General features: G+C 33.1%; 1 protein-coding gene across 2 annotated transcripts in view; it reads left to right on the top strand.

Moving 5' to 3' along the window:
- Nucleotides 1-11,904, top strand: part of LOC107448963 (cytochrome P450 4V2-like) — a 45,327-nt gene that overhangs the window by 18,174 nt on the left and 15,249 nt on the right. Inside the window, exons 8-11 of one of the 2 annotated variants that reach the window (XM_043045896.2) lie at nucleotides 406-591; nucleotides 8,555-8,728; nucleotides 8,818-8,884; nucleotides 10,459-10,638. In XM_043045896.2, the coding sequence (XP_042901830.1) occupies nucleotides 406-591; nucleotides 8,555-8,728; nucleotides 8,818-8,884; nucleotides 10,459-10,638 (607 nt within the window). The remainder of the gene's footprint in view (nucleotides 1-405; nucleotides 592-8,554; nucleotides 8,729-8,817; nucleotides 8,885-10,458; nucleotides 10,639-11,904) is intronic. The other variant, XM_071186388.1, reaches the window with a different exon arrangement.

Below are 11,904 nucleotides of genomic sequence, written 5' to 3'. Positions count from 1 at the left end.
CAAAAAAAAATGCCACTTCCTAAACCAATTTCAAGACAATCTAAATAACTCACTATCTTCCATCAAACAACTTGAAATTCATAGAACAAACAACTACCAATCTTTTATTTCGAAATCCATTGGGGTTTCCCCGCACATTTGTCAGTCGTAACCTTTTACAAAAGAAATAACGCAAAATTCTACAAAAACTAATTCACCATTTTATTATTCTTTTTCATCCATTGTTCAAAAAACCAAAACAAGAAAAAATGATCATATCTATAATATCAAGCTTTTAGCTCGCAACATCAGAAAATGCGTGTTATTACATCACGTGACCCTGACATATATATATATATATATATATATATATTGAACATGACTGAATCTTCTTTTGTTTATTTAATTACGTGATTTGCTATTTAGGTTATAAATAAGAAGAAGTCAGAAATGATAGAAAATAATAAACTATTAAAAAACATTACCAATGACGGCATCTCAAATGCAAAACGTCATAGAGCTTTTCTGGAATTGCTATTAGAGCATCACATTAAAGATCCATCGTTTACGGAAGAAGACATTAGAGAAGAAGTTGATAATTTTATGTTTGCTGTAAGTTACTTTTTTTTTATTACTACTATTATTGTAAATGACCATGAAATTGAAATACCAACTATTAAATTTCCAGAAACTTTCTTTTTTCTTTTCAAAATTACATACCATTTTATGAATGACACTCCACGCCGACATTTTTTTGGACTATCTTAAAACACTTGTACTTGTCAAAAATTTACATAACACTTTTAATATTGTACAGGAGCCGGAATTGCGTATATTTTTTGGACTTGTGCGTCAGAAATCAGTAACTATCTCCTAGCTGATTTTTCCAAATAAAGATTGGCTGTACTTTACACGTGTATGCTTCAAGAACTAATAAAGAAATACAACGCGAATAAGACGCAAATAATAGCTCAGAAATAGATAGAATTATTTTAGTTCTATAAACAAGGTTCTAATCAGTGCCTAAACACAAAATGACAGCAAAAAAAACAATAGTTGTCATTGTGCAGTTTTTCAATTTTTGCCAAAAATCGAATATAATTAACCAAATTTCTCTTAGATATATTTCATGTTCTTTTTTTTTTTTTGAAAAAAAAAATCTATATATAGTAGCCACTTTAAAAATTATCTTTAACCCTTTGACGGTTATGAACGAGTTCAGCTCGCAATCGAATCGTGCTTCATAATGCGCGCAAATGAGTCCGCTCGGAAGCAAGATTTCAACCGTAATGGCTAGTAATGAGCACTACTCACGTAGTGAAATTTTTCCCCAATGCGCGCTGACGAGTTGAGCTCGTTCGCCATTATTATTCTGCATTGACTATGCTAAAAACGAATCCTACTCGCGAAACGTAATTAGTTTTACAGCCAACAGATGGGTGTACGGGTTCCATGAATTTCTTTTCATAATAAAGGGGGAATTTATTTTTTTACCTTGTTCTTTTTATGCGTATTTTGGCGCGTTTTTAAGGATGTTTGTAAAGTAAAATGGCTGAAAAGCGAAAGTTAGACAATTATGATGATGATTATGATTGTGATACAAAAAGCTTATCAAGTTTAGAGTCTGATGAAGACTTTGTTCAGAATATTTAGGTAATTACTGTATTTAAATGCTTCATAAAGTTTTACATTAGTTGTATTTATTCAGTCCTTTCAATTTAATATTTGTCTTATATTTATAATGAACAATTATTTACATAATTGATTATAATCATTAATAATTTACTATTAATAATTATCATTTATTATTTTCAAGTACGTAAAAACTGTTATTTATGTACTACAAATACTATAAGAAATTTTTAAAAGGCATGAGGCGAGCTATCTACGGCATCGCCATAGATGCCAACTTGCCCCGCTTTGTAAAATAGTATTTCCTAGTGATAACGAAATTCGAGTTAGTATTTTTCCTTTTAAGTAATTTTTTCACCACTAAATATCAAAAATTGTAAGTATGATATAAAATGCAACGTTAAAGTCACAATCTACTCACCCATTTTCGTTCCTGATAAAACAGAGTAAGGTTGTGTTATAGCCGAGCTCTGCGCTACGATGGCAACCAACAGATTTGGCCGCGGAGAGAGGGTCTTCCGACCCTCACGTGACTACTACCATGATATTGATCACACAACTCTTAGAGACTATGTGAGAAATAAAGTGTTTACAAACAAGCGGGCGACGGAATGCCTTGAAGACTGGCGTTTGAAAGAGCAACGTGACTTCTTGATGCCACTGAAAGAACAAATGGAAGATCCCGGAAAAAGATGCTGCTACGAAAAGAAAGACCTTGAGGACCTGTATAGAGAGATCTACTTCTATGAATCGCTGGTGGAACTTAAAGCCTCTATAGAATCCCAAACTCCGCCAACAAAGCTGGAACGGGAGACAACTAAGACTATTGATTCCAAAGAATCGGCTGAGATCCCACCGGTAGAAACTACCATGGACTTGGAAATCACTCCTGCAGAGACTGATAAGCCAATCTCGAACAACACCCCAGAGATAGCTACGACGGTTGAAAAGCAGTCCAAGAAAAAGAAAAAGAGGAAAAAGAGTAGTGTCAACCCGGCGATACCTAAAAACTCTGATTCCGAACCAGATAGTGAAAAACAACCGGAGAAAAAGATTGCTACCGCCCCTGAGACGGAAGAAAACATCTCGGACCCGACCACCTCTGAAGCCCCGGCACCAGTCGAGACTCCAGTTGAACCTACAAATCAGATAGAAACCCTGCAGCCCACCTGCAGAAAGTTAAAAGTTCTCATCCGAGGACTTACGGCCGATATCGGGACTCACCGTCTCGAAAAAGACCTTTCAGATAATGGTCTACGGCCAATTAAAACCGAGCAAATGAAGAAGAGGCGTGGCTGAGAACTTAAGCTCCTCTCCCTCTACTTAGTGATTCTGACCGACGTCCCAGAGAACCGGGAGATCCTGAAGGTTGACCGGCTACTTGAGACACCAGTCCGCATAGAAAAGTTTCGTGGCGGCCGCTACGAAATTCAATGCTTCAAATGCCAGGGCTTTGGCCACGCCCAAAGAAGGTGCACAGAAAAGCCGGCCTGCATGAAATGTGCAGGTGCACATTTCACCTACCTCTGCACAAAGCCCCACAACGAGCCTCCGACCTGCATTAACTGTCAAGAAGAGTACCCGGCCTGTTTTACAGGTTGCCGTGCTAGGCCTAGGAGGAAAACCACACCGATAAAAAGGCAACACAGAAGTGCTGCCAGCACAGCCACCAGACTCCTTCACATCGTTAAAGAGCTGAAGGAACTCCTAAAAGACAAGGAACTAGTATCCCTACTCCAATCTCTTCTCCCAGCTGCAAAGGCTTAGATTTGGAGAACAAACAGAAGACGTCCACAGAAAAAATTTTCTGTGGCTTTACCTTTTCTATCGACATCATTACAGGCGCCCTCGGGCGCCACTTTAGATGAAGAAGTCAATTGTCCGCTTCGCGGACAGGCACTTTGTTTTCTACTATAGTTCAAGTTCAACAATCTACTGGTAACTCTATTAAAAAGTAGGCGTAACTGTCTTTCTCCAGCGAATTTTACTACATAATTTACTACCAGTTTATTATAACAATTCCAGAAAGCGGAGCAGTTGGCATCCCGAGAGAAGGGTGGGGGAAAACAGCTGCCACTTTCGACTACTGTTTGCTCGTAATACTCGTACTGCGCGAATTAATGAAACGAAAACTGCTCATTTCCCTGACCGTCAAAGTTAAAAACATATATAAAACGTCAAGGTTAAAAACATATAAACTTGAATGGCAACCAAGCCGACTGCACAGCACAGCTGTATTTAACTATTCTAATTTTTCAACCACCATCCCTCTAATCCTAACATCATAATTAACTTTGACCAATATATTGACCAAATTTTTGCACGCGTCTTTTCCCACGCGTAAGTACTTTGATTTCAACTTTAACTATTCTCGAGAGATATTCGCGATATTGTCAAAGTTTGTGTTAAATGTGTAAGATATGTATTAAATTTTAGTCATAATTTGAAATCTGTCCAGCAGCCATTTCATCACACAAACCTCCGTAGGAATTGAGCATGGGGCAATCGACCTCCTCACGCGTTTCTCGAACAATAACTTGAGAATCGTATAATTTTAATATCTATCTATCTATCTATCTATATATATATACANCAACAATAGTCGCGACATTAACATCTTTTTTAATTAGCGTTGCCAATTATGATAACTAGATTATTGATGTCGATAATTATTGTCTATTCAATTTTGTGAAACGCCCATAATTTACGATATGTCGTGATATTTTTCACATTATCGTTTAGGCGATATTTAAATAATATCGATATTTGACGATAAATTGATATGCTGCCAGCTTTACATACAACTGTTGTTATATATATATGCAGGGTGATTCTAAAAAGATGGGAAAAATTTTAGGAAGTGACAGTACACACCCAGACAAACAATTTTTATCAAAGAATGCAAGAATGCATGGTCGAAAACAAAACCAAAGGTGCTGGCGCATTTGGAAAGTCTTTTCATGCAAACGAGAAAGCTCCATTCCTATTGCGAGTTACTGCGTTACGTTATTTGTCGCCAAGCTTTCGACCGCTGCAGGGAAAGTTCGCCTATCTTTTCTTCGTTGTACCAGCATAGCCGCTGTCGCCCACTGTTTTGAACACTTATTGTAATCACATGCCACTAAATTTGCTTTTATAACTTTACTTCATCGTTCTTTGTGTGTTTTTGCCTCATATAAGAACATAAACTTTGACGCCCTCTAGCGGTTTTGAGTTTTGTTTTCGACTATGCATTCGCTTAAAAAATTATCACTAATAGTTGGTATAACAGTTTGAGGCACAAAAGCTGCGTTTATGTTTAAACTTTCTACAGCCATTTTGGAAAGTATAAAAAATAAATCTTAATACATAATTACTTCGTAAAGTAATTATTCTAAATAAATACTTAACGTATAACTATCAAGTCAACACTACATAAACTCCTTCATAAGACAACCTACGAAATGAATCTCAATAAATACTTAACTCATAACGAATTATTTAACATTACTCAAATTATTACTTAACTCAGCCTATACTAAACTGAAGATCGTGACCGTCGGTGTACCAACCTAAACATTACTATAGTTTGTTACCGGTGAACTAGATCTATTATTACTTAACTCAGCCTATACTAAGCTGAAGATCGTGACCGTTGGTGTACCGACCTAAACATTACTATAGTTTGTTGCCGGTGAACTAGATCTATTATTACTTAACTCAGCCTATACTAAGCTGAAGATCGTGACCGTTGGTGTACCGACCTAAACATTACTATAGTTTGTTACCGATGAACTAGATCTATCTGATTATACATTTCAACTCGAAATTTCTAATTCTCTCCAGTAGGGGGCATAAGTTTTTTTGTAAGTATTTACATTAGTTAAGTGGCATTATTACATTGAATATTCTCAATAAAATAATTAGCTTTTCTAATCTATGAAATAGATTGGATGTTTATTTTAGAAAAAAAAGGGTTTATTTTAAATAATTTATAAAATTTTCAGATTTTAATACATCAGAATGTTAAATCGTCCATCTTTTTTCTTTTAATCTTTATTTTAATATTTTAACATGTTTTTTTTTGTTTTATTTTAACATTAATTTTGGAAATCCTCATTTTTATAATGAATTCTGTTTAATTTTTAATAACCTTAAAACCAAAATTTTCAATTTTACAAGTTTCCCTTTACTTTCGAAAAAGCGAAACTAGAATCCAATCAACGTCCGTTTACATAGAGGGTGTTATAAACCTTCCAGAAGCAATAATGCTCTTATGATAATCCATTTTGGAATATTGTTACAGCCTGACCCGTAACAATTAAGTAACGGTTCTAGTTCAGCCATGGCATAACAATATGAATAATAATTATAATGTTGCTGAACCCGAGTTCATGTTGCAACATGTATATGTTACCTTGAATGACCGAAATCAGGAGAATGTCAACTTTCATCGGTGAATGTCAACAATCACATAGCCGCTTTGGTGATTGTCCGAAATATTTGTTACCCCCGTTTTGATATTAATTTATTCGTTGATATTATTATATTTATTTGATGTTTTAATATCTGCTGAGGATTGATTAGGAGAAACATCAGTGTTCGGAATACCGGTTAAAAGTGTGGCGTTAATTAATGTTAAATGTTAAGTGTCTTATGTACAAGTTACTTTGTAATTAATATTTATGGTTGTAGATACGCCACAAATGCATACTTGGCAGTGGCACTTGACCTTAAAAAAAAGATTGATATAGGGCATACCGAACAAATGTGTATCGGGCAGTTGCATCGAACCTTAAGGAAACATCAGCATCAGAGTAGGATATACTGGGCAAATGTATGCCACGCAGTGGCCCACAAAAGCAGACATGAAGCTATGTAGAACATAAACAAACTAATTATGCGTCGAAATTGTTGGGTATACAAAACAAAAATATATCACGGTTTCAATAAAATACATAAATAAATAATAAGTCATACTAAAAAAATGATGAGAAAAAAATTATATTTCAACAAATTCGATGTGCGATACAGCGCCGTATTTAATTAACTTCATTTTAATTAATTTTCTTACTTATGTGGAGAGACTTAGCTGAGCTTTAACATGTTATTTTGCTTATAAACGATCAGCTACGCTAGCGTCATAGGTCACATGTGCAGGTATCTTCTTCTTGAAGAGCAAGTACTCAATTTAGAGGCATTTAAAAAATTGAATTATCTTACTGGTTTAGTAAAGGCCATTGTTTTGAGTTAAATTAATGACAATTCAACTTTAAAAATAACAGTTGTTAGTGGCGGATCAAATACTGTCATCAGCATGGCATTATTTGTAACGGATATCAGTTATTAGGATTCGAAATAAATGTTTTGAAATGCAGAGCTATAAGCGATAAGCAGAGAGCTCGCCGCACGTAACTATACTCAATACTCAATAAAAGTTTTTTTTATGAATTAATAATATTTTGTTTGTTTCCTATAGAGGGAACTATTTTTGTTTTTTTTCTACAGAATTTGCTTAGTATGTTTATAAGATCTCGATGTTTTATAGACCGACCAGCTGGTCACCACCTTAGATAGGAGTAAATCTCTTCTCTAAGGCTGTTGCTCTTGTGGCGTGTTTGTATACATTTCTACACAATTGAGCTCATGCTTAATCATGAAATAATGCTGATAAAATTATAATATGAGAAAGTAAGCTGTATGCGATAAAACAGACTTAATAAGAATTCGGTAAAAATATACTTGAGGGTGCCAATTAGCGAAATTGGCGACTTATGTTTGGCGCCATTCCTGTTTATGCGGAACTCCGTGGTGACAGGAATGGCGGCCAAAACATAATGATATTTCAATAAAACATTGGAAAATTTGAACAAAACATCGGCCAAAACTTTATAAACTTGCAATGAACCCAATATAAGCAAAATTAATAAACCCAATAAAATGCATTTTGAATGGAAACAAAAATTAATGGAGTAACCAAAGAAAAAAAAAGGAAAAAAACAACTCACTTCTTCATTAAGCTTGAATATCTTCAGATATAGGTGCACAGAATTCTCTAAGAGCAATTAGATACTGTCTAAATTTATCATGAACAGAATCTGCGTACTTCCATCACCACATAAATTCGGCAAAATAAGAATCGGAAATGGCGTCTGTGGTAACGGACTGGCGGTGACATTTTTTTCTTAAGTCCCTTTTTGTGACTGCCCACATACCTTCAATTTTATTGACCAGAATCAAAAGTAACCTTACCAGTCGGTATCCAACGTAGAACTAACGGACCTCTAAAATTACATATACCGTTGAACATTAAAAAATATCGTTAAAATCTAAACCAATCAGAATCACGATTGGGTTTCAACATCGCGTAGCTTGGCGATCAACCGCGCTAACAACTTGGCGAGTATCAAGGGGCACCCTCAAATATAATCTACCCTAAGAATTCATTGTTTTATTTCAGAGAAATATCTTAATAACATTAAAGTTGGCATTCAAATTCATGAATTTAAGTAGCAGTCTAGTAAAATATGACTGTACTTACTTAAACGAAAGTATTTAGGGAAGTTCATAAATTTGATAAAGTTAGGATTGATACTTTTCATAATTTCATTACAAAAAGTATCAATTATTAAACCGAACGACTTCCAAAAATTTTAAATCGGATTTATTTTGTTGATCTGTGTTAGACGCGATGGTACAGCCCCTTTTCTTCCCTCCTCTTACTTTCTGTTTCCTTTTTTTATATATTAAAAAGAATTGGGTAAGAAACTTCGATTAAGTAATGAAAGAGTACATTACTTACTTAACATTATTTCCAATATTTGTTAGAACGGGATTTTTGCAATAAGAATATAAAATTACTCATCATATAAACTTTTATTATTATGTGATTCACATTGTTTCAAATATTTAAGAAGGTAACTATTTTTAGTAGCAGAAAGTTAGTTTCAAAATTTATTTTTAGGGTTATGATACAACAGCTATGTCAATTTCTTGGACATTATATTTAGTTGGATTAGATAGACACGTGCAGATTAAAATACAAGAAGAATTGGATGAAATATTTGAGGGTGATAACGAAAGAGAAATTGAACGTAATGACTTATCGCGTATGAAGTACTTGGAGTGTGTCATCAAGGTATGCTTTTAATTTAGGAATTTTCATGATGGAAATACTGTTATTCATTAATTGCAGTAAGTTTATTGCTTCATGTTTAATTGCAATAGGAAACTCTTAGATTATATCCTTCAGCGCCTTTCATAGCTAGAGAAGTTAAAGAAAACTTCAAAGTGTGTAAGTAAAAATTATTTTCGCATAGTTAGTGTTAACTACAAAATTGTTTTTAGAATAAGAATTTCTTGTATAAAATATAATTACTAATTTAAGGCCAAACAACACAGAAGATTGTAAAAAATAAAGTTTTTTTAATGAATTTTGCAATGATTGTGATAAACTAAACTTAACGTACATTTTTTTACAATCTTATTGTGCGCATTTTAATCTGCATTTTATCACGATACAAAAACATTTTTTAAAAAATTAGTGCTTATATGATACAATGCTTATAAATTGTTTTTAAAAATTATCCATAACATCCTGGTGCTAAAAAAAACATCCTCACAAAAAAATCGTGGGAAAAAAAAAACATCCAAATTTGATTCCGTTTTGATTTTTTTAAACTGCATGAGTTTTGGCTTTCGTTTCATGTAGGATTTTTAAAAATTTAGTTTTTTTTATAAAATGACTTTGTTAAAAAAAATTCAGAAAATGACGTAAATAAATTACTTTTTCATGGAATACTCAAAGCCAGTCAATCCAATTTAAAAATCCCTACGTGCAACGAAAACTAAGTTTAATTATGAATATTGTGTCCAAATTTTGCGGGAAATGGATTGAGCATTGCATTAGTTAGAGATGCAGCAAGTAAACAAACTATAGCTTCGACTAAATTACGCTTAAAGTTGCGATCAATAATTTATTATTTGATTAGTTTTCATTGGATTCTTGAAAGAAAATTTAGTTAAACTTGAAATTTTTATTTTAACAATTTTTCTTTCAAGTGCACTAAAAATGGGATCTTTTTTTTGTCCGCATCCATTTTCGTGCCATTAAACTCAATATTTTTAACATTAATGTAACTTAAGATCCTCACCCAATCAGATTTTTAATTTCAGTTTATTTTTTAAGCATTGCAAAGATAAAAGTTTAATATTTTCTCCAATAATTAATTATAATATTTTTCTTTTAATACGGGACAGTTTTTTTTTGTCTGTTTTTTATTTGTTTATTGTTTGTGCCATTAAACTCAATATTTTTACATGTATGTAACTTAGGATCCTCACCTAATCAGACTTTTAACCCTTTAACGGGCCCTTTATTTCTAGTAAAGGTAAATTAAAGTATTTTTGGAATTGAAACTGTTTTAAGAACAGTAATTGATATAAAAAAAAAACTCATTTAGTTTATAAAAATGGCCATTTTTTTGGTGGTAAATATATTTAACATGACCTATTAGGAACTTACTGACTTTTATTTTTCTTTATTTATAAAATAAACTCCTTAAATGCCACAAACTTCAAAAGGAGTTATGTATTTTATACTTTTATACGTTTTTCAAAAGTGGCAAATGGTTACCAATTTTACTCAAACTCACTTCAAGAAAGCTGAAGTTATTGAAAAATGGAAACCTAAATTAAAAGTGGTAAAACGTGGTGGTAAGTATACTTACCACGGCCTTCAAAAGGGTTAATTTCAATTTATTTATTAAACTTTGCTGAGTTAAAAACTTCACATTTTTTTTCAATAATTAATTATAATATTATGCTGAACTTACTTTTCTCATGAAAACGGAATTTTTGAATTTCTAGTGGACTACGAAGTCGAAAAGGGGAGCGCTTGCTTTATCTTTCCACTTATGCTTCATAGAGATCCTAAAACATTTCCAGATCCAGAAAAATTTGACCCAGCAAGGTTTTTTCCTGAGAATGTAGCAGGAAGACATCCATATGCCTATGTGCCTTTCTCAGCCGGGCCAAGGAATTGTATAGGTAGAGTCATAAATATACGCATGCACAATAAAACGTTAAAATAATATAATCGTCCTTGTTAACTGTCACAATACGTTGTTTAGACAGGTTTTTAATCTATGTTATCCATCCGTGCTCGAAATTCAGAAGAAGAGTTAAATGTAGCATATGAAGTATGATGTTAATACTTCCACGAATAAATTTCGATCTGGTTTAAATCACAATTTTGTTTAGTTTTATTTTTTAATGTATAAATACTGATGACAAAACAGCATCAACTTTGAAAGTACACTACCCTTTTAGGTAAATAAACATGATTTCCACGTTGGAAGAGCATTTGATTAGCTTACTCTGAGTACTGTTTGGTGTACTGTGACCATTTCAACTCTTCAAATGTTATAATTACTTCAACAGTTGCAATCCTAGTTGTATTCATTTTGACTTTGGGTTAGATGTGATGTAGCCCGAACGATGTTCTCGCGCCATTAATTGACACCAATTAATCAATTTTGCAATAAATTGTAATGTGATTGCTTTCAGTTCCAAATTGCATGCCAACCTTCAAGAAAGATTTGTTTCAAACCCACCATCAATTTTAGCACAGTAAATATTTTTGACCGAAGAGAAAAACTGGATTGAGGTAAAATCCTAGAATAGCCCACTTCTTGGCGGCTTTTTGAAATCACGCCAAGTTGGCGATTATTACTGGGATCAACGTTATTTTGTGATTATTGAAAAAAAAAGCAAATTAAATTATTTTCAACCGGTACAGCACAAAAAAAATTAAAAAATGAAATATTAACGATGATAAATGAAATAACGGTTAAAAAGTGAAATAACAATGATGATTCTAACAGCAAGAGATCAGAAGCATAAATGGCGAAAAAATAACCTCTTTTAACTCTTTTGTAACAAAATTCAACTTTCGCCTAAGTATGCATATCAAATAACCACGCCTAGTTTGGCCAGATTTCAAACATTTGCTTGGCACGATTTAACAAACTTGGTGGCGAGATTTTAAAACAAATCGCCAAGATTTGGGCTATTCTAGTATTTCTAGTATTCTACTATTTTTATATTTTCTGTTTGCTGAAGCTGATCTCCGTTTATAATACTTTTATTTTGTTATGATATGAAAAAAATTGCAAATTTTTATTTTAAAATTTGTGTTATTTTCAAATAAAACGTGAAATATAATACTTAACACTAGGAAATATTTTGCAGACAATTGGGTATAATATAGCCTACGTCACAGGTTGTGTTGTTCCTACTAAATAAGTACCAACC

Source organism: Parasteatoda tepidariorum, chromosome 10, assembly GCF_043381705.1.
Source record: "Parasteatoda tepidariorum isolate YZ-2023 chromosome 10, CAS_Ptep_4.0, whole genome shotgun sequence".
Lineage (NCBI taxonomy): Eukaryota > Metazoa > Arthropoda > Arachnida > Araneae > Theridiidae > Parasteatoda > Parasteatoda tepidariorum.
Note: the sequence above shows the minus strand (reverse complement) of the source record. Positions and strands in the feature narration are given on the sequence as shown.